We start from the raw sequence: 23,804 nt of genomic DNA on the forward strand, positions 1-23,804 counted from the left end.
TGTTTTCTGCTGCTGAGCTCTGGGGTTGTGTGTTTGACCGACAGGAGTACATCCGTCGGCAGCTGGAGGAGGAGCAGAGGCACCTGGAGATCCTGCAGCAGCAGCTGCTCCATGAACAGGCCATGCTGCTGGTGAGTGTTCGTCCGTCCGTCCATCCGTCCTTTTTAAACCTGGAAGAAAACCATTCATTCATTTTTCTCCCTTATAAAAGTATAAAAAGTCCCTCTTTATCTCAGTATTAGCCTCTGTTCTCCGTCCTTCTCATCTCTGTCTTTCCTCAAATAAATTCTCTTTCTTTCCCCCCTGCCTCTAAATCTATGTTTCCTTAATGTTATTCCATCTGTTCTTCGCCCCAGTGGTTATTTTTTAATGTTTCCACATCTCCCAGGTTGTTAAATTTCATAATGTAGGTACTTATTATTCCTCCGTTACACAAACTTTCCTGTTTTCCCTCAAATCTAAAGCGAATCCAGTTGTCGGAGCTGACTTATGACTTTTGTAGATCCGCAGGGAGCCGTTAACGTCGGAGGTCAAAACATAATAATTCCTCTTAGGTTGTTGCCGGGGAAGTCGGGATGTTTACTGGGCCGTAGCGATGGTGATGATGTCACCAGCAGGAAACTGGTCATCCAGCAGGAAGATGGGGGTCTCTCTGTGACTCGATGTTTTTCATTTTTAAAGGCTTCTGCTCCTGTGGGGATCACAGAGAGGATACTCACATAATGAGAGGATACGACCACTCATATCAACACCAGCGCTTTACCATGAGCTGCTCGTCTCGCTGCGGTTCCCACTGTTGTCGCCATTCATAAACCGTAGCATTAAAAAAAACACACATTTCCCTTACATCATATTTGGCTGTCACACACCGGCTTTAGTATGAAAACATTTGCTTTGAAAAGATTTAAGAGAATTTCATATTGGATTCAATGGTCTTGCTATATATATAGACGCAGCTTCTGGTTACGGGCGTAAGTATCAAAACTCATAAAAGTCATTACTGATTTAATAGCTCTGTGGTCTGATTACTTATGACCAGAGTTAACTGTTCTCACAGCCGTGCAGACAGCCTTTTTTTTATTTATGAAAATGAATCTTAATGTTTGACTTTCCAAAAAAAACTAAACTCTCGCCAAAGTTATTAATAGTTATTAATATTTGGTTTGGGCACTGTGATACCCCTCTCTGTCATTTGACGACTTAACCCTGATTTCAAACTCAAAAAATCAATTCTTCACTGATTATTAGAGGAGGTTTGGATGAATTTGGTGCCTTTTTTAATAAGGTGTCTCCTTATGTATATCTTAAAGGGACAACGAGGAGTTTTGGAAAGCGAAGTGTTTTCACACTACACGAGCCTCCGCGTGCACGGTGAAATTCTTGGACGGGTGCAAGACGGATGAAAGCGAAAACATTTGCCAAGAATGTTTTCATTCATCAAGAATGAAAGTCGGAGGTTCATAGACGATCTGATACCGTCGTAGTTCCGACCATAAATGGCGATTCTGCGGTGTTATTCCCATGACCCGCCGGGCAGCGTCCGCGAAAGCCGAGCACTAAATAATAATAACAAAATAACTATAAAGACAAAACGATATATTTATCGAAAATGGACGCATTAACAAGTGTGGGTAATGTAGATTTATCCACATTAATATGAGACTTTTTTATAACCAAATACAAACTCCTCGTTGTCCCTTTAAATTTTAACAACTGTGAAAAAACTCTTTCTCAAAAGCGACATATTGAACCACAATCTTTCAAAAAGTCCTGTATCTGATGTGATGCACATATCAATTTGTTCTTAAAAGAGTTAAATTGTAAGAAATGGAAAGAAATCATTATAAATCTGGGGCATTTCCATACAGTGCATTAGCATCAGTTCACATCTCACCATAGCAACATCAGGACGAGGTCGACCACAGCTCTCAGGTTGGACTTGAGGTCTGAGGAGAGAATGAATTCAGGTGTTGAGGTTTCACCTGAGGCGCTGAAAACACAGACTGTTGTGGGAGCAGTTTTGGTTGAACCTGCTCCTCCCTGTACTCAGGAGTATAAGTGGCGGGAGCTGGAGGAGCAGCGTCAGGCTCAGAAGCTCCAGAGGCAGCTGCAGCAGGAGCAGGCCTACCTGCTGTCCCTCCAGCACAACCAGAACCAGAACCAGAACCAGAACCAGAACCTGGACAGTAGCAAACCAGCCCAGCAGCAGCAGCAGCAGCAGCAGCAGCAGAGCACCAAGCCCCCACAGGGCCTTGAACTCGATAGGGTAAAGCCCCCCCAGAGCCCCGGGCCCCCGGACGCAGCCAGCAAACCGCCACAGAGCAGCGACGGCGAGAAGACGCGGTCCGGTCAGAACCACAGTCTGGAGAAACCTGCGGACGGCGCCGAGCCGCCGGTCGCTGAGCTCCAAGGCCCCGCCCCCGACTCTGAGTCCGTCAGAGAGGTGAAACCCCCCGCAGCTCGGCCACCGCTGTAGACCGCTTCCCTCTGCTTGTGTGTGATCCATCCCGTGGGGGGGGGGGCTGTGGTGGGGGCTGCTGGTGTGTGGATGCTTTGTAGACCAACTCTGTGACTAGAAACTGTCGGCGTCTCTTTTCTAAACCTCTACGTCCGTCTAACAATCAAACAGGTCCACGGTGCAGCTTCAGTCCAGTGGCGTTGGACAAACACCGTCTGTCTCTACATTCGTCTCTAGACGGGGACATTTCTTGACTGAATGCTTCACGGGAAACTGAAGCAACAGGAAATGCAATTTCAGAAAGAAAAAAAAACAGCTTTTGAAAATATTTGTGCAGTTTTTGTGCAAAAGAGTTGATGCACTGATATGCACTGAACTTAAACTTTTAAATGACTGAAATTGATATGATTTGTTTTGCATGCTGACAGAAAATCATCCTTTAAATTCCCAATTATTCATTTTCTGCTTCAAATCACAAATATATAGTTTGGGATTTTTAAAACTTTACCTTTACCCTAACTTTTTTTCCCGAATATATTGGTTTACACACACAAATAAACATACATGTAGACAATACGAATTGTGCTGGAGCCTCAAAGAGGCTAAATCTGGACACTCTCCATGCAAAGATTACATCACATTAATCCATTAATGAAATTAAAGAGAGAAAAGGAAAAACTAAAATTAAAAAGGTGAAAAAAGAAGCTCAATATCAAGAATATCAGAATAATCCATACAGTACAGTAGAGAAATAATAAAGGAACAAAAATAGTTTGTGTAGGTGCACCAGTGAACATATTCTGGACCACCTGTTGGTAGATAAGTGAATTTCTCTCAGGCTTTTATCATTAAACTGACAAGGAGTCGAGTTTTGGAGAATTTTCAAACTTAACCTTTATCTCCTCGTTCTCACGCCTCAAACTGACAACTCATTGATATTTCAGAGAACATATTATGATCCATTATGATCCCCCCCCCCCCTCCTCCTCCTCCTGCTTGACTGTAGAGCAGCAGTTTAGTGTTTACCTGGACTCTTCCTCCTCCTCCTCCTCCTCCTCCTCCTCTGCTGCTCCTCTAATTGGCCTCAGTGTCTCTGCCACCACATTAACGACGCTGCTGCTGCAGTAATGAGCCACCTCATTAAGTCCTCAGCGTGACTCCTCGTCTCTCTCTCCCTTTGGCCTCCTGCTGCTGCCATTTAGCACCTGGTGGGGGGACGAAGAGCAGAGACACACGGACCAGATCCAGCAGCGGCACCGGACTGACCGCATCGTTGCTGCTGGTTTTGTGTTTTTTTAATGTCGAGGCCAGAACCAGGAGTGTCAGTGTCTGCAGGTTCAGGTTGTCTGTCCGTCCAGTCCTTGTGGACACGATATCTCAGCAACGCCGTGACGTAGCTCCATCAAATTTGGCACAAACGTTAACGAGGACACGAGGATGAACCGATTAGATTTTGGTGGTTTAAGGTCAAAGGTAACAGTTACTGTGCTTTTTACAAATCATGACTTCATGTCTTGCGTGTGCCAGATGATGTAATACATTGAAACTTCCTCAAATGTAGTAAAAACATCCACTTGGTATTGAAGATGAACAGATTACTCAAAGGTCAGTTTCACTTTTACTTTTATCACACAAAATGGGAATTCTTGTTAAATCTGGGACAGGTCAACTCAAAAACTATCAAGATATTTTGCAATAATGTTTTCAAAGGTTGAACTATTTGAGCTGAACCTTTAATAACAACATTGTAATCACCAGGTTATTTATTTGTAAACTACTTTTCAACATTTTTAAAACTAAAATTTGATAGTTTAGTTTTGAAAAATTCAGCACAATTTAAGACTAAACACACAGAAACCTCAAGTTGTTACAGATGATCGGCGTCTTGGACCTCAGTGTGTGTCCTAGTGTCCTAACCTCGCTTGTTTTTCACTGTGAATGTGTTTTTTTCTCTCCACGTGAAAAATGCATGACGCTCTTCACTGGTCGTGGTGCTGTGGTCCTACTACTGTAGCAGGGATGTGGGAGCACTGCGGCAACAATAACATCGGTGCCTTTGAGGAAGTGCTTAGTTGTTCCTGCTGCTGTGACTTTCTCATGTGCTTCTGTGTACTTCTGCTGGTAGAAGTCGTCTCTTCTCTGCGGGAGGAAACTAACAAACCGTGGCGTCCGATGGCTTCTTTTCCCCTTAACCTGCTCTTAACATCACTGACACGTGTTTGACCCGAACTCCCAAAACCACCGCTCATGCTCCTCTTTGTGTGTGTGTGTGTGTGTGTGTCCTTCTAGGCTGATGAGCGGTACCGCAAGAACATCCAGGGTTCTCCTCAAGCGGCTCAGACCAAACCACCGCAGCCTCCGGTGCCGCCGCGCTCCGAGTCTTCCTACCCCAACGGGAACTCTGCGTCCGAGGCGCCCGCCATGCACCGTCCTGTGGAGCCACAGGTAACCACAGTAACCTCAGACTTCCTCATCACTCCTTTCGCTTCACTGCTGTTGTTCACAGGCGGCATTTTGAGTCTGTAATTCGTAGTTTTAAAGGGATAGTTCAACATTTTGGCAAATTGGCCCATTGTCATAATCCCTATAGTTTTAGAAGTCGGTTCGTTAACTTTAATTGTTGGTGCAAGCTGTTTTTAGAACAGCGGAGCAGAGCCATGAGCTGTTCAGAGCTATGCTACAGAGGCTCATGGGATTTCTTGATTTCCCTCATCAAATATACAATCCAACAACTCCACAACGCTCTGGTGGACAAGTTGTGACCTGCACATTCACCACGCTATGAGATAATAACACAACGTTACCAGACAGAGTTGTTTTCGAGGCAAATTACAGAGACTGCTTGATGAAAAACTGTCCCTGAAGGCAACGCACATCAGCGGTTTTGCATGAATTTACCTCTAAAACAACTCTGTGTGGTAACGTTGTTATTATCTCATAGCATGGTGAATGTGCAGCTCACAACTTGTCCACCAGAGCGTTGTGGAGTTGTTGGATTGTGTATTTGATGAGTTTGATGAGGGAAACCAAGAAATCCCATGAGCCTCTGTAGCGTAGCTCTGAGCAGCTCGTGGCTCTGCTCCGCCGTTCTAAAAACAGCTTGCACCGACAATTAAAGGTAACGAACCTACTCCTAAAACTATAGGGATTATGGCAATGGGCCAATTTGCCAAAATGTTGAACTATCCCTTTAAATCCGTCATTGGTGATGATTCTGTAGTTTTCTGGCTGTCGATCAGTCGGGGGAAATGAAAACGTTGTAACAGGCTAACATCTGAGTTAATTAGGAAACAGAAACATCAGCGTCTGTAGCTCCACTGGCTCCAGATGTTGCCTGTGCCTCTCAGACGTTTCCTATTCTTTCAGGTGATGTCAACACATTTGAGTCTTTGTGGACGACTTCACTTGTACCTGTATTTCTCTTAACTTTGTATACAGATGTTGTCTTCACCGGTTCCTTCCTGTAGCTCAGCTCTTTCAGGTTGCTTCCTCTGGATAAAACTGCATCCAGCTCTCTCCAGATGTTGTTTTTCTTTCCAGCTTCAGAGTTGTCATCAAGTCTTATTTCACTAACTAAACTGTGACGCTGCATTTAAACTGCAATGCTCATTTTCATTTTCAGACAAGGGGAGCTTGTTGTCATGACAACACAGATGTCTCCTTCTTTTTTGGCTAAACTTTTTTTGTGACAATGGAAACAAAATGATCACAACCCTGATTATATACTCCTCTCCTGGACTAACTGTTTGACTGACAGGTTGTCCTCCCACTTGTCACATGTGTGTAATTATTACAGAGTTACTTTAGTGTGCGTGTGTGTGTTTGCTTGTGTGCACTTGTGGATGTGTGTTTGTGTGGTGGTACGTCGTCGGGGGGGCAGTATTAGTCATCTTCAACCCACTAAGCATGAATAATCACAGTTCAATGAAGTCAATCTGTTTTGAATATGTCACACAGATTAAATTATACAGACACGATGCTGTAACTCGCTAAGGTGGGGGGGGGGGGGGTGCAGTGTTGCTGGGGTAATGATGTAATTCACTGCTGCAGTGATTTAAACATTTGCCATAATGTTAAAAGTTTCTCTCATTAGCCGCGAGTCATCAGGCGCAGATGTGCCGTTGTGTTTCAACACATACTTCACTGGGTCCTGAATCAAACTTGAATGGGTTCATTCTGAGGCTTTGATCAGGGCTAATTATATAAAAATGAAAATTACAGACTCTCAACTACTTTAATTTCCAAGTGAAAAGAAAAAAACAAAACAAAACAAAAACAAGAACCAGCAGTCGGGGAAGTTTTCACACTGAACCCAGAATCCACTTCATGCAGGAAATGTAATATTACATTTCCAACACGTTTTCATCCAGAAAGTGCAAAATCCACTGTTTGTGCACGACTAAAACTGGGTCAGTTTCACTAAAGCTAAGTGGTTAAGGTGAAAGAAACCAAGACGGGGAGTGTCGACCTTATTGTGTGCATGTCATATGACCTGTGTGTGTGTGTGTGTTTGCATCCCAGCCTCTGTTGATGTGTTGATGTGTTGATGTTTGGTCCTGGTGGTGAAGCTCAGTCCTCAAAATGTCCAGTCTCACTTAGTATTGATGCTGTAACTGTAACTGGGCAGGTAACTACATTCACAACAGAAAACCCCTGTCCTCATGAGTTTATTAGTTTTATAAATACATCTTCACTCACTTCATCTGAACAGTATGTGTTACGTTCAGTTCAGTTAAATGCTTTTCATGACATTAATTCATCATCCTTGCTATTAATGATTTAACCAAAGTATTACTTTCTTACTGGGACTGCCCAGTAACTGCTCTGTTTTCTTAAATTAAGCTTAACATGCACAAGCTGAATACTAAAATGAACTACAGCCTATGTAGAGCTAATTACAGATGAGCATAGATGGGAAAGATTAACAACAGTAAGAGTTTAACCCTTGTTTGACTCAGGATCCAGCTTCATCTTTCCATCTGCCTCTTGTTCTTTGTGCTGTTGTTGTTATTGTCTTTTTTTTTCTTTTTTAAAGCCTTTCCTCCCGTGTCCCTCTCAGAAATCTCAGAAGTACGACATGAAACCTTTTGTTTGCTCAGGCTGCACCTTTTTTTCTCTGTTGATTAATAATTCAAGTTGTGGCTGTAATAAAAACTCTGACAGTGGAGTTTCCCCTCTGAGAAAAGTGTAGCCTCAGTAACAACAGGCTCAGCGTCTGTGTGTGTTTTATGTGACTGCTCCTTCTTTTTCTTCTGTTGCTCTCTAAAAACCCGGGTTCTTTAGGGGATCTGTGAAGATTTGGAGCCATATCATGTAAACCATTGTTCCTAAAACAGCTTCAGGTTTTTATTGTATCTCCAAACAAACACTACAACACCTATAATTCACACCTCCACTATTGGAGTCAGAAACAGAAATCAGCTTGTTTTTTATATCCTGTACTGATGATTTTAGATGAGAGAACCTCTATATCACCTTTCAGACATGCACCTTGATGTTTAAACATGGCAGCAGCTTTACAATGTATTCATTTCTGAATGAGCGCTGCCCTTCGTCGCTTTGATCAAAGCTCAGATGAACCTGCAGGCTGCAACAACACATTGATATTAAACGCAGGTCTTGTTCCACACTTGAAAAGCCCAGTATTATATCTATACATATTTAATCTTTAATCTTCCAGCTGCTGGGCTGATAAATCATGAATGTTTCTGTAATGGTACAGTATGCGTGCACCTGTAACCCTGGGTGTTTTTTTTTTCTGTACCTGCAATTTACAGAAGTCTTTAAATGCCTCACATACCAGACAGCTGGTAGACACTCGCTAGGCGGCTGGGGCACAAATTTGAAACAGTGATTTTATCCACCTGGGTGGTCTACAGTAGTCTGCCCTGGTTGAGCTTCTGTATGGGAAACACTGGGTGTGTCATGTCTGAAAAAAGCCAAAATGAAGACCTTATTGTGGACGACATGAAGTCAGTAATGTTACGTATTCCATGTCTGAAACAGGTTTAATTTCAGTCTCCGTGAACTGTGTTAGGATTCACTACAGTATGGCTCCAATCTGACCACCACCTAAAGACGCCCGACGCCCCCGTTCCTTCTCAGAGCTTTGCATGCAGACTGACCCGTCTTTCCCCCGTGTGTTCTGTTTTTTTGTCGTCTATAAGGTCCGTTCCCATCTGGCTGCTTTAAAGAGCAGCGGCAGCGTGGCCTCAAACTCCTCCACTGCCGCCGCCGCCGCCGCCGCCACGCCGCCCGTGGTGTCGCGCTCACACTCTTTCAGCGAGCCGCTCGCCCCTAGCTTTGAAAACCTCCACCTCCGCAACAGCCAGGAACCCCGTCAGCGCCATCACCCTCCATCTTCATCACCATCCTCCTCCTCCTCATCAACATCAACGCCTGCACGCACTGACCCACAGCCCCACCCCCAGCCTAGGCCCTCGCCCCATGAACCGGCCCCTTCAGAGGAGGTCCCGCCCAGGGTAAGGAGTGACAGGAGCGAAGCCCCCCGGTGTCGCCTGGCAACAGCAGCAGCAGCAGTTACACAACAATCATCCTGATTCCTGAGAGATCAAACCGTCATTATCCTCAACTGTTCAGTTCATCACTTTAGTAGCGTCCCACCCTCTGCCTGATTCTTCCTGCTATCAATAATTCATTATTTTCTTGTGGTGCAGAAGAAAACTTGAAGATGATTTAATTAATGCTGCATTCGAGACAACTCGGGATTTCCCAGTTGAAAACTCTGGATTTCCGTCTTTAAAACATTTGAGACGCACCGCGGCAGAATAACCAAAAACATGGCGGTACAAACTTCACGTAAGGCATTAAAACATTACAAAGGGCACAAAAAATAAAAAAGAAGGATTGTTAAATCATGAAACAACATATATCCTTCAAAATAGAAGAGCATGAATTGACTGTGTTCCACACTAGGTTATCTGTAGCAGTAGGTAAATATTGTATATTTCATAACGTTTTAATGCATTGTGGCATTTAAAATTCATTTTAATAAATGTTTTACCATTGATGACGTGGTTCTGCGTGGGTGCAGATGGTTGTGGACGTCAGACAACTGATTCTCAGAGAAGTCGGGGTAGATTTTTTCCCCTGACTTTCCCAAGTGGAAACTCACACATGAGGTCTCGTTCCAATGCAGTTTTTCAAGTAGGAGGTCGGAAAATCCAGAGTTGTCTCGAACACAGCATAAGTCCACAGTAAATTATCACAAAAATGATCATTTAAATGAGCATGTTGGAGGTTTTAATCAATTCTCCTCCCTGTATATGAGATTCAGTATCTACCTTAGGAAACGACGTGTAGCTCTGAACCAAACCCCCGATTCACAGAGTCAGGAGGTGGAGGAAGGGAACATCACTCTGTGTGATATGAATCAGTTTTGACACCAACAGAGGCGGCCTGCTGTTAATACGACCACAACACTCGGCCTGTGCCCCCTTTACAGCCCAGCTGCAAGAACTGAGACAATGTTGAGACAATCTGTCCCGTGTTGGGGTTTTTTTTTTCTTCCCCACCCCAGGCAAATTTAGTGTTTCATCATATGACCACAAAGGACATAGAAAGGACATAGAATAACTATGGAGGGAGGAAAAAAAAATAAGCCGGAGGGAGGGATGTACGTATAGGGCATCGGATGCTCTCGGCTAAGTATAGGACACTTACCCACATGTGTGGGCGCTGAGAAATCAAAGAGGTTCAGGGAGACCTAAATTTAGTCCTCAGAGCCAAAGTTATCCGTCCTCCAGAAAAGGAAACCCGCTGTTAAGAGCAGAACTGCTGCCAAGCCGAACCACAACCCTGTCAGGACTGAGCTACAGTACGTACAGTAGACTTCCAGCACAGCACAACGCAGCACACAAGTCTCCACAACAAACATCAGCTGAACCATGGGAGACGAGATTTTGGGATAACCACGCTCATTAACATCCGTCCATTTCCATTTAACTCCTAAACAAATAAGCAGAACAACGGCTGTTTTAAGTTGTTCTCCGTGACACGTTGGCTGCACTCACCGAGCTCAGTTCTGCTGTGCATGGCTGTGTCGTGTCGTGTCGTGTTATTATGTCGTGTCGCTCTGCGCTTTGGATGCTATCGGTGGTTCTGCATCGGCTTTACTGAACTGATACGTGACTCAGGGTGAAGCAGTATGATGGTGTGAGGCAGACAGACGACTACTGGTGTGTGTGGTAGGCAGAGAGGAAGACTCCAGATGAAGATGGAGGGTGCACGTGTGGTATTTTAATATACAGGTTGTATTTTAGATATTGTATTTAAAGTCCTATATACTTTTGGTTTTGCAGAGTGATGTAGGAAGTAGGCGGCAGATAAGGACACCACAGCGCAGATTAACAGCTCATAAGGAAACAGTGACTGTGATGAAATTAATATGCACAGTTGATCCCTGTGTGTAGAAACGGATATCCACTGTCACTGCCTTGTTTTAAACAAATCAGACCATCCTGCAGGAAAGACGCTGCTTGAGCTGTAGACAAGATAACAACACTATCCTCTCGTACCGTATCATGCATTCATTATCATTTCATAAGAGTTATCTATCTGACTGAATGAATCTGGTATAGTGCTACACAAAGGTGGTGCCAGTCAGGGGAGGATGTCATTAGGAGGATTTCTATGGGCTTACAGTAACGAGGTTTTGTGTGTTTTGTGTATTCGCCGTTCTGCCGAGTGCAGAGTGTGTACAGTACAGTGTGTGTGAGCTGGTCACTGTCTTTATCATAAAAGGTTCCTGTCAGGACTACATCAAGGTCCCCGGTGTTGTCGAGGCGAGACTCGCCTCATCACCACGGCAACGCCTCACACAGCAGCCATGCCGGTCACCGCAATGCCGCCAGGTAAACTGACTAAAGAAGCCACTGAGTTGTATCATTTTTTTGTTTGTTTGTTTGTTTGATTTGATTCAATATTGCACACGTGTTCTGGTTTGTCCTCACTTCTCTTTTTTCCCTCTTCTCTCTCCATCACACAAGTCTCCTCTCTGTTGTAGCACAAGACTTGTGGTTTGGAAACAAAAAAAACACACTTTTGGGGGAAAATGTTGGAATATTTTTCCCATTTAACTTAAATATATATTATACTTTTTTTTCTTTTTTTTTACTTTAGATGTTATTATGGATAGTTTAGTTGATTTATCAGGGAGTTATAACAATACAGGACTCCACTGTTTCAAAATTAATTATCATGTAATGTGAATGAATTGTTACGATCAATTGGCAAAGAGTAGTTTGTATAATCTAATATATCTTTAATAGATATTTATGTGTATAATATTTGTATAACATAACATCTGCATATTCATAAACTAAACTAAACTATCAAGTGTTCAATAATACTCTGCATATTCATCATTTACAAACTAAGAGATCCAAATCAAAAATCAGTAGTGCTTATTAAATACAATTAGCATCAAATTAGTGACAAGTAGGATCTGGAACAGAGCTGGGCCCAGAGTCGAGCTGTGTAGGACTCCACTGGTTTTTTATCTTTAGAGGAGAATTTAATCGTGGAGTTTCTGTATGTTTACACAGAACATGTTTTGGAGGCTGAGTCAGTCTGAGTCTCTGACATAAACAAAGTCATGTGCAGCCTTCAGGAGATGCTGTGAAGCAGCGTGAACCCAGACTGCTGTTTTCAACAGTGCAATTAAAAAGACATGAAACATGATGACTTGCTCAAAGACTCTGGGGAACAAAACAAACACTTGCCTTGTTTTGAGATAGGTCTCACACACACACACACACACACACACACACACTGGGCTGGGGAGGATTGTGCACTCAGTGTCCTCACTGTCTGTGCTGCTATAGTCTGTGTATGCAGTTGTGTGGGAGGATTTATGTAATAGTGCTAGCTGTCTAACCTTGTGATACTTCTCTGCCTCTGTGTGTGTGAATGTGTGTGTTCACAGGCACATGCACACTTTTCTATTTCCAAACCACAAGCCTGCTCATGGGACTTTGTGTGTCATCCCTCTCTTCTCTGTCTTCCTCTGACCCTGCGGTGCTGTTTTTGTTTTTTCCTCTAGAAGAATGACACACGCCCTGCTCTTGAATTGTGCCATTAGTTATTCAGCATATGTCTTCATCATGAGCCTCAAATGTAACGCAACGGCCATGACAGAGAAATGATTCATTATGATAATTGTGCCTTTATGTTTAATATTATGCCTCATTATACTTTTATAGTCTCTTTTCCCACTGTGGTTTAGGAGCAGCTGTGTATATGAGGGTGCTGTGATGACTGTAGCATTCACTCAGCTTTTATTTGTCTGTAAACAATTTCCAAACAGTTTCACGGTTTGTTCTTTTCTGATCAGCGGCTCGGCCCTTCAGCAGCCGTGACTGCAGAATTCAGAATCCACCTAAAATATTAGCTGTTAGCGTCTTGTTTGTGTCAGATTTTTTTTTTTAAAAAGCTGCTTAATGAAGTGCAGCAGCACTTTTCCAGCCCCGCTGTTTTTTTGCAATGGCTTCATCGCTGACTTGTTTTGGCTCCACAGTGCAGCAGAGCCTCGGCTGCTGTGGGAGCGAGTGGAGAAACTGGTTCCCAGACCGACCAGTAACAGCGGCAGTGGAGGCTCCAGCTCCTCCAGCAGCTCCAGTAACTCCAGCTCTCAGCCCAGTTCTCACTGCGGCTCTGGAGAGCGGTTCAGGGCCCGCTGTGAGTCCACACACACTTTGAACGAACAAAATCAGCACTCACAAAACACACGGGAGGTGAACAGTATCACCACCACTTTACCTGAATATCCACACTGCAAAAACTCAAATATCTTACCAAGAATATTTGTCTTATTATTTCTAGTCAAAATGTCATTTCTAATCAAAACAAATCTCATTATATTTAAAATAAGACTCATCACATTAAAAGTAGCTTGTTTTTAGACACTTTGTACTTCTTTCAAGCAGATTTTCACTTGAAATAAGTAAAAAAAAGTTCACTGGCAGATTTTTCTACTTATTTCAATTGAAAATTAGTTTGAAACAAGTGAAAATGATCTAAAAACAAGAAAATCTTTAGGTGATGAGTCTTATTTTAAGTGGAAAGAGATTAGTTTTGACGAGAAATTAGACATTTTGACAGGAAATAAGATAAATATTCTTGGAAAGATTTTGAGTTTTTGCAGTGCATGTACTGTACCACTTTCATGAAGGTGAAACACACACACGTGCACGTTTTCTCCAACCATATGGCTCTTCTTAGAGTAAAACTGACCGTTTCACCTCCTCCACCTCCTTCAGCATCTTCCAAATCGGAGGGCTCGCCCCTCCAACGGCCAGAGAATGCTGGGAAAAAACCAGAGGAGAGGAGGGACTTGGTCAGGCCGAGCAGACCAGCGGTGAGAGAGAATCAGAGCCGACTGACCGGCCGCCAGTGTAGCCTGCTAGCTGGGATAGATCTAGACCTGTAGAGCTGTGTGTGCTGCTGATAGTTAGTGTGTGCAACAAAGCTGGAGTGTGTGAGTGATGATTTGATGTGGCTTTTCTTTTGTGTGTGTGTGTGTGAGAATAATAATGAACTTGTGACCTGGAGACTTTATGAACTGGTTGTTTTCTATCTTTTGATTGATCACTGGCTGAACGGTATCGCTCGCTTTCCCTCCACCGGTCTCTCTTGCACAGCCTTCTTAACTCATGCCTTCTCTCTAACCTCAATTTACAAAAAAAAAAAAAAATCTCACATTTTCTTCTGCACTGTTTTAATTTTTCATCTTTGCAGCTCTGATTGTTGTCTCATCGTTAGAATTAATCCACTAACCTCAGCTACAGTAGCTTGAAGAGCATCAGCTTGAAGACAATCATCTCTTTCCTGGCTTCATCTTTTGGCTTCGCTGCTCTCACGTTGGCTTCACATTGGCTGGTTTTTCCTCTGTAACCAATCTTCCTCTCCTCAGCAGCCTTTTGTTTCCTGCTTTTCCTTTACCTGAGAAGATGAACTGAAACTCTTACGTGACGTCTTAGCTTAACAGTTTGACTTGAGTGAATGGACAAAACCTCCGACAGAGAGATAAAATGGAAATCAATGACTTCTAAACCTTGTTTTACCTTTTTTATCTATTGATCTCTAGGACCTGACGGCTCTGGCCAAGGAGCTGCGTGCGGTGGACGATGTTCGCCCCCCAAATAAAGTGACAGATTACTCATCTTCCAGTGAAGACTCGGACACCACCGACGAAGACGACGATGAAGAGGTGGACCAGGAGGCAGGCGAGGAGTCGACCTCTGGCCCGGAGGACTCCAGAGCTGTGTACGTAGACGAGTTAAACTCATCTCACACACACTCTTTGTATTGACACTTAACATTGTATGAATGGGTCAGATCAGATTCCACTCGTGTAGGATCTTAAAGAGGAACTATGCAGGATTTTTAGCTTAACTATGCTACATTTTTACCTTATTAAACATCTTTGGATTAATTATGATTGTTAAATAAATGATATGCAACTTGTATCAAGGAGAATGGAGGCTCTCTGCCTTCCACCTAGCGTCTCTTGGCTGAAAAACAACGTTGCAAAATCCCAGCTCTCGTCTCTGCACACCGCAACACAAACGTGCCCCGTAACCCGTAATTTCTTGTTTATGACAGATTAAACTACACAAATATGCACGTTGTAACATGGTATATGATATATAACGTTATGTAGCGCTCTATTGATTGATTTCTCGCCACCGTTGTTGTAAATAAATGCACATGGCCGGGAGGAGGGTTGGCAGAACAGCGGAAAAGCGACCGGACTTGCATAGTTCCCCTTTAAAACCAATATACAGTACATTAGTTTTCCCATAATGCATTGTGTTGAACACTTCCTCCCCTCCGTCCTGCAGTTCTTCCAGGCTGAGCAATGGCGAGACAGAGTCTGTGAAAACCATGATCGTCCACGATGAAGGCGAGAGCGATGTAGGCACGACGCCCTGCAAAGACAGCACCCTGATCGTCAGACAGGTACCAGCTGGGAAAAAACAAACACCAGTCAGATCACATTTACTTTCACTTCTGGTTTTGTGTGTCTATTTTGTTCATTCATACCCCAAAGTGTTTTTTCCATTTTGTTTGTATTTTGTGTTGATCACGTTCTGCTCTTGCAGCCTCCAGACTCCAACACAGAGTTAGAAAGCAGCTTAGTGTAGGTCGGATACTCAGGTTTTTAATCACGTACATAAAGACTGGCAGCTAATTCAGCAATATGGGTTTATTACTTAAACCAACATTTATTCAGGTTTGTTACATTTTCAGTCCATTCAGCACATTTATATTCTGAGAGATTCTTACACCAGTTAAAGGGATAGTTCAACATTTTGGCAAATTGGCCCATTGCCATAACCCCTACAGTCGTAGCAGTAGGTCTGTTACCTTTAATTGGTGCAAGCTATTTTTAGAACGGTGGAGCAGAGCCGTGAGCTGCTCAGAGCTACGCTACCGAGGCTAATGGGATTTCTTGGTTACCCTCATCAAACTCATCAAATACACAATCCAACAACTCAAACGCTCTGACAGGTTGTGACCTGCACATTCACCACGCTATGAGATAATAACACAACGTTACCAGACAGAGTTGTTTTAGAGGTAAATTCATGCAAAACAGGAGGCATGCAGGTCACAACTTGTCCACCAGAGCGTTTTGGAGTTGTTGAATTGTGTATTTGATGAGTTTGATGAGGGAAACCAAGAAATCCCATGAGCCTCCATAGCGTAGCTCTGAGCAGCTCACGACTCTGCTCCGCCGTTCTAAAAATAGCTTGCACCGACAATTAAAGGTAACGAACCTACTGCTATGACTATAGGGATTATGGCAATGGGCCAATTTGCCAAAATGTTGAACTATCCCTTTAATACACATGCAGTTACCATCAAAAAAGAGTCGATAATCTTAGTAATAATTGATTTATTCGTCTACTAACGGGAGTTTTCTTTCCGCCTGTAGAGTGTCCACTGTAGTTTGCCCTTTGCTCTAGCTAACACCTTCCCTTCCCCTGAACTCATCAGGAACGCATCTAGACCCAAAGTCGTCTACCCCTCTTTCTACTTCCAGAGTACAGGTGACAACAGAAAGCGTGTGGTGCCCGGTCCGGGCCAAGCCCAGACCCCCCCCGGCCTGCTCACAGGCTTTGCCCCGAGCCCCGGCTCAGTGCCGGGCCCGGGAGGACTCGGTCACCACACCCCCAGCCCCCACCATCATCATCACCACCACCACCATCACCCCACACAGCAGCACGCGGACAGGAACGGCTTTGCCGGCCGCATCCACCATCTCCCAGACCTGATCCAGCAGAGCCACCATTCCTCCCCCTCCTCCTCTGCATCCAACTCCCCCTCCTCCTCCAGCCTTGCCAGCCCCGTCACCATGTCCCCCCAGAGTCCCCTGGACAAGCTTGGTATCCTCGCAGAGGTATGTCCCCCCACCCAGCCCCAACACGAAGCGCCATGTCTTTGAATAACCTACAACAGGAGAAGTAAAAAGAAGTCAAAATGGTTTTTACTGGCAATAACAGAGTGGAGAACTTAAAATTAATATTATAAAACACTTTCTCTTCCTTCCTCACTCACTGCAAAAACTCAACATCTTTCCAAGAATATTTGTCTTATTCTTGTCAAAATGTCTCATTTCTAGTCAAAACTCATCCCTTTCCACTTAAAATAAGACTCATCACCTAAAACTTTACTTGTTTTTAGATCATTTTCACTTGTTTCAAACTAATTTTCACTTGAAATAAGTAGAACAATCTGCCAGTGAAAGCAAGTTTTTTGTGCTTGTTAATAAGGAAGAAAAACTTGCTCCACTATCAGATTATTGAAATTAGTGAAAATCTGCTTGAAAGAAGGAAAAAGTGTCTAAAAACAAGCTGCTTTTTAATGTGATGAGTCTTATTTTAAGTATAATGAGATTTGTTTTGACTAGAAATGACATTTTGACTAAAAATAAGACAAATATTCTTGGTAAGATATTTGATTTTTTGCAGTGCTTCTGACCATCTATGATGATGATGTCGTCTCCTGCAACTATTTCTATGTCCTGGGTTTGGAAGGGCGCCCTCTGCTGACCACTTTATGCACCGGTACACTGATCAGTGTCTGGCTGAACCGAGGCCTCCTCACCACTTCTTGTTTTTCTTCTCTACTGACAAAAGCTTTTGGCAGAAACACAGAGGTGTTGGTGAGGGGCAGGATTTTAGAGCTCTGTTGGGAACACAATGAGAGGAATAGGAGGACGAAACAGATTTCCATTTCATGGCATAAGAACCTCCTGTGAAGTTTATTTTACACGGGCTTAAGTACTTTGATTTAAAATACAAAGAATAGATCATTTACTTGAGGGGAAGAAGGATTTACAGCTGCAGTCACATCGCTCCAACAGGCCTGTTAGCTCTACTTTTTTGCTGAAGTGTCCTCTGAGGCTAGTTGTGGTTTTACAAGCAACCCCCCCTCCCCAAAAAAAACATCTAAATCTCATTTAATTCCTTGATGTTGCCTATTTTCAGCAAACGCATCATATTCTCACATTCCCCAGACAATAGATCATAGCAAACAGGGCGGTTAGGAGCAGAACGGCAAGTATATTTCCCATGGAAATACATTGGTTTCGTTCGTTTCCCCCTCTGTTCTTCTTGTCAGCAGCCCTCCACATGTTTTCACCCCTCCACCATGTTTTTGCCTTTTTTCCTCCTCAGTATTTATGATTTTACCCTCAGATTGAATGTCCATTGTGTTTGCATGCAACACATACAAACACCTCAGTTTGCCGGCTTGTTTTGGCTACATTGTGTTTACAATCAATCTTTATCTGTAAACATCTGATGCTATAAATATGGTTTTGATTTGTTGGGGGGGAGTTGTTGTCACCACTAAATCTCTCTCTCTCTCTCTCTCTGTAGAGCCAGTCTAGTAACAACATGCAGAAACACAAGTCTTCTTCCTCCTTCACCCCGTTCATCGACCCGCGCCTCCTTCAAGTGTCTCCGTCCACCGGCAGCGCCCTCAACAATGTCGGTACGTTAGCGTCTCTTACCCCGGTGGCTACTGGGGGGAAAAAAATCACACACCAAAAGGTTCACAACCATAAAGACCCTCCTTTTATAACATCTAATCCCAGGCCTCTGAAGGCCTTTCCATCTGAAGCTGCAGAAAAGCCACAACAATCAGAAACTAAGATTTTCCACATCAGGCTCAGTTTAGGAGAAAAAGTGGGACAGCGATGTTTACGTTATTTATCTGCACTTTTTTTTTTTTAATCACACAATACAGTCAAGATTCTCATTGATCGTTATGTCTGACCAATCAGCAGTGTTTATTGTTGCAAACTCCACGCTGGTAGTTTGAAGCTGCTCTCTGGAGCTGTGGCCAATGAACCAAAATCAAAACCAGGTTCCTCTGGAGGGAACAGAGGCTCAGGTCGAGAGAGAGACGAGAGAGCAAGAGAGACGTTCAAAACCCAAACCAAAAGCAGTTGTTGGTTAGCGTGGACCCACTGAGGTCACAGAGCTCGTTAGCCGCCACAGTTTACAAACAAAGCTTTCTTATCACGGCAGTCCTCCTTTTTCCCATCATCCCTCGGAGGATTGGCCGTCCCCAAAAAAACCCAGATCTTTCCAGCCCCGAGGACCGTGGTATGCTGAGTCATTACCTCACCTGCTGCAGCTGGTGACCAGCCGCTGACCTTCTGCAGCACGCTGATTGTTCAGTCTGCAGTTAATCACGGATTCTGATGAGTGCCAGATGGCAACTTAAGAGAGGCAGAGACACAGGCAGCGGCAGCGGCCCCACACTGACACACTGACAGATACCATCACAAAACATGTTGCAATCGCTGCACAGACGTCCTGAGGTAGCACGGCTTGTTGTGTGTGTCCAAGTTCAAATAACAAACAAGAAACTTTCATCCTGCTCAAGACATTTCAATTGACTTCTGTCCAAACTTCTCATGTTTGGAGATTACAGTAGCTCTTTCACTGGAATAGTGACGTCATGTTTGTTGTGCAGACTCATCTCTAAATAAACTTTCGATTTCTACTTTATCAAAGTCAATTCTGTATTTATGACCAACAAAAACAAAGCAGTGAAGGAGATCCATCCACCTGTCTAACGCTGACCATGTGACCGGCCCCTCCCCACCCCAACCCCCCACACCCCCGACCCCGCCTGGTAAATTCTACATCCTACGCCGTCCTCCTACCTAAGCCCCTCCCTTTGACCTTTTAGGCTACGGCAACGACGCCGCCCGGCTGGCGGAGGCGCTGAGGGCCGACCCGTCTCGGAAGGGCTCCGTGGTCAACGTCAACCCGGTCAACACTCGTCCTCAGAGCGACACGCCAGAGATCCGCAAATATAAGAAGAGGTTCAACTCTGAGATCCTCTGTGCTGCTCTCTGGGGTAAGAACAAAGATACAAACTCACTCTACAAGTTGTATGTCGGTAAAAAAAAAAAAAAAAGTGGCCTGTGAACTGGGTCAGAGAGAGAGGTGTGTGAAAGACTGATGGGAAACTTTTAACTGCAAGATACACAATATTGAAAAATGTGATAAAATGACTGGCAAATAGACAGTATTACACACTAAAAACATTCTATTTTTAGAATACCTTACATGCATTACATTACATTTAAAAACAGACCAATTCTATAAAGTCTGGGAACCCTAGAGCCTGGTGTCTCTAATATAATGTTGCAGGGATTTTCTTGACTGCTCATACCGTTCATTTTTACTGTGATTTTACTTAGATCTGAGCTGACGGTTGTTGTTTTGTTTTTGTTTTTTAAATTAATTTTTTTTTAAAAGAAAAAAATATATAGTTAAAAACAAACAAACAAACATCCTATTTGCTTTACTCTACCAGGAAAGTTATTAGACAGAATTGATCACCTGTTTCTATAAGTTGTAGCTATAAAAGTCTTCACCACCAGGTGGCAGCAAAACTCTGGTAAAGCTACATACTGTACTCCACCTGTCTGAGAGGACTGCAGTGTGGTCATCATTGTGTGTTGTATATATTTATGTTGTGTGTGTGTGTGTGTGTGTGTGTGTGTGTGTGTGTGTAGGAGTGAACCTGTTGGTGGGCACAGAGAGCGGCCTGATGCTGTTGGATCGTAGCGGGCAGGGGAAGGTTTACCCTCTGATCAACCGGCGGCGCTTCCAGCAGATGGACGTCCTGGAGGGACTCAACGTCCTGGTCACTATATCAGGTACACACATACACACACACACACACCCTTTTACCATAAACACAAGTTGCACAGACCTTAAAGCCCCTGTATGGAGCTTTTAACTGGATACGCAAAAGTCTCTGGTTTCTGCTGATGTGTCTCTGTTACCTACAACAGCAAATGAGCCCATCAGTGTGAAGATACGCTATTTCTAGGTAGTCTAATTCTATACGCTCTATTACGCTGCTAAAAAAAAAAAAAAAAAAAAAAAAAAGCAAGTCCTGTCTTCTTTCCGACGTTTCCAAAACAAATCTACAGACAAACATCTTCATGACAGTGGGAAATGCAGTCTTCATTCCGCCGCTTTCGTCCACAGGGGCCGCCAAAATCAACACTAGATGAAAAGTCTGTACAGGGGCTTTAAAGGAGCTTGCTACAGAGCCAACACTAACATTAACATTGAGTCTTCGCTAAGAGCTTCACTGTGGTGCTCTGAAGAAGGCAGTTTGAGCAGCGCTGCTTCTCCAGAGCAGAGTGAAACTCAAAAAGTTTCACTTCTGTTTTTACGCCTCACACTCCATCATGTGTCTAAACAATGTGAGAGGGAGTGTGTGTTTTGTCTGGTCTACTTCTAAAAAAGCACCCACTAAAAAAACCTGCTACAACCGCTGTATTGTGGGAAAATATGTCTCGTGTCTTATGTTGCATAAATATTTTTCTCCCCGCACACAGTTTAAGTTCCAGGATTTCTCAGATTGAAAGTGCATCCACATTCTTACTTCTCCTCTTTCTCAATGCCACCCGCACACAGAGGCCGCGCAGTGTCACAAGAAATATTTTTGAGCCGAACGGATATTGGGTAAATCTGTGTCAGTTAAGACAACGTCATGTGTGTGTACAATATGTAACACTGACACACACTTGCGCTTTCCATGATGGAAGGAAATGCCACGGAAAAAACATACGTCGATTTCCTTCCGTGAAATGTGTGTGTGTGATGCCGACGTTTTAAAGATCCACGTCATGGAAAGTTATAGAGTATCAGTCCAGTGATTGAGAGGATCGGTCAGACCACACACAACCAGATTCTTATAACATTAGTGGAAGTGGCTGGAGTGTGCTCCGTCTGTGGTGAACAAGTGCACAAAATGCAGCGGACTGATGCATGAACAAGGAGCTTCTTTTCATGTCAAGCTTATCTGCTTCTTTGTTGTGACAAGGCTCTTCATTGTTATCAAAAGACTTTTTCTACATCATCGATTGATAACTTCAAAGCTTTCGTCTGGGGACATGGGAGGAATGTTTAAACTCATCAATAGAAAGAGGAAAAATAACACCAGATTCACAGATATGATACGTTATCTTTGTAAAAAGGTGTCATCTCCAGACATTCACAAATATAACAGAGTGCCTGTTCTTAGCACATCTGATTTTTATCCTGTTGTACATTAAAGAGGATCTAAGCAGGATTTCTCCCGTGGCTATGCTACATTTTTACATTATTTAAAAAGCTCCGGAGTAATTGTCATGGATAACTACAGTACATGACTTGTGACTTATTATGAGTGAGAATAGAGGCTCTCTGCCTTCCACCTGGCATCGAAAACCAAACTTGCAACATCGGTGTAGTACATGGCCATCGCCCCGGTGTCCTAGCTCTCGTTTCTGCGCACCACAACACAAACATGCTCTGGAACCGGCAATCTTTTGTTTGTGACAGTTAAGACACGTTGTAACATTGTATATGTTATATAACATATTCATTGCTCCATGTATTGATTTTTTCGCAGGCTTTGTTGAAAACAAATGCACATGGCCATGGGGAGGGTTAGCAAAACAGAGGAAAACCACCAGACTTGCATAGTTCCTCTTTAAAGTTCAAATGCAAAGGCAAATAAGCACCGGCACACCTTTTTACCCTTTTTTTCCTCATCTTGCACAACCTGCACCTTAGAAAGACAGTTGGATAGAAACTTAAGGCTTGAACATGTTTCTTTAACTTGAATGAGGAGCTCAGATGAATTGTGACTCTACCACTGATGAGAGAAAAGAGTTATTATTATGTTTTGAACAGTAAGTGCTGGTCACACAGTGTTACTTTACACGTTGTTTTGTTCCCACTTGAGTTGACCCACACTAAATTATGAACTTCCTGAACTGTTGCAAAACTCTACAAACATACAGGATAGAGGAGGGAAATCCCACCATAGAGGCTTCTGAAATATTCCTTTTACTGGGCCGATCATTGCAACATAAAAGATAAGAGGGAACTCGTCCAGGCCTACGTCGTATTAAAACCTGAGAACCATTTTAGTCCAGAGTGAAACCTCACACTATTATAAATAACACCTTTACCATCAGACCAATGTGTAGCCTTCATACATACAGATTCACTCTAAAAGTTTTGAATTTCAGAGAGAAAACAAACAACAAATTGAAGAAATAGCCCTGACTTCACCTCTATCTCTATCAACAACAGGTAAGAAGAACAAGCTGCGTGTCTACTACCTGTCCTGGCTGAGGAACAAGATCCTGCACAACGACCCTGAGGTGGAGAAGAAACAGGGTTGGACCACTGTAGGAGACCTGGAGGGCGCCGTCCACTACAAAGTTGGTAGGTTCATATTCTTAGATTTCTGAATAGCGGTATTTGGGATAGACAACCCTTTGGATGATGGCCTCAGATGAACTGTTGGGCTTCCCTCTGACTTAGAGGTCCACAACATCTACGTTGCTACGTAGTTCAATCCCAGCTGGGAAACTGGGACTGCATGTCATCTTTTCCCATGTTTCCTCTTATTCTGCTTTATGTGTCCAACAAATGCAAAGAAAATAGTGATAATAAACCCCACTCTAAGCCTGAGTGTGGTGCAGTTAGAGGTTTGTGTATAAATATGACTCCCATTATCGTTCTGCTGCCCGCAACTGCACTGAAATCTGTGAGCAACTCTGTACATCTATCTGGTTATCTATTGAGCTGACCATTGCTGCTTTGTCCAGCCACATCTGGACTCCACACACAGGAGGAGTGTGTTTACAAACTCCAGTTTGAGATGGAGAGGGAGTGTATGTATACAAGAGCACGTACTGCTGCATTGATGGATGGGAGGAAAACCCTTAGTTAAGTAATAATCGTTTATGGACGTCCAAGTGGACATGTAACTGTGTTGACCT

General features: G+C 43.4%; 1 protein-coding gene and 1 long non-coding RNA gene across 24 annotated transcripts in view; one reads left to right on the forward strand and one right to left on the reverse strand.

Annotated features, from left to right (window-relative positions):
- LOC146965358 (mitogen-activated protein kinase kinase kinase kinase 4-like) overlaps positions 1–23,804 on the forward strand; it is a 107,545-nt gene that overhangs the window by 77,174 nt on the left and 6,567 nt on the right. The window contains exons 14-27 of one of the 23 annotated variants that reach the window (XM_085764585.1): positions 45–131; positions 2,051–2,443; positions 4,748–4,903; positions 8,626–8,940; positions 11,222–11,331; positions 12,996–13,156; positions 13,738–13,835; positions 14,565–14,743; positions 15,322–15,439; positions 16,527–16,883; positions 18,367–18,481; positions 19,691–19,861; positions 20,526–20,669; positions 23,110–23,244. In XM_085764585.1, the coding sequence (XP_085620711.1) occupies positions 45–131; positions 2,051–2,443; positions 4,748–4,903; positions 8,626–8,940; positions 11,222–11,331; positions 12,996–13,156; positions 13,738–13,835; positions 14,565–14,743; positions 15,322–15,439; positions 16,527–16,883; positions 18,367–18,481; positions 19,691–19,861; positions 20,526–20,669; positions 23,110–23,244 (2,539 nt within the window). Of the gene's footprint in view, positions 1–44; positions 132–2,050; positions 2,444–4,747; positions 4,904–8,625; positions 8,941–11,221; positions 11,332–12,995; positions 13,157–13,737; positions 13,836–14,564; positions 14,744–15,321; positions 15,440–16,418; positions 16,884–18,366; positions 18,482–19,669; positions 19,862–20,525; positions 20,670–23,109; positions 23,245–23,804 lie in introns of all 23 variants that reach the window. The other 22 variants (XM_085764582.1, XM_085764583.1, XM_085764584.1 and 19 more) reach the window with 22 other exon arrangements.
- On the reverse strand, positions 14,050–14,667 carry LOC146965359 (uncharacterized). The gene is made up of 3 exons (XR_015034586.1): positions 14,542–14,667; positions 14,255–14,419; positions 14,050–14,146 (listed from the first exon to the last, which is right to left on the reverse strand). It is a non-coding gene; the product is annotated as an uncharacterized LOC146965359 (long non-coding RNA).

The sequence above is a fragment of the Trachurus japonicus genome, chromosome 21, assembly GCF_045865225.1.
Source record: "Trachurus japonicus isolate A0001 chromosome 21, Traja_1.0".
NCBI lineage: Eukaryota > Metazoa > Chordata > Actinopteri > Carangiformes > Carangidae > Trachurus > Trachurus japonicus.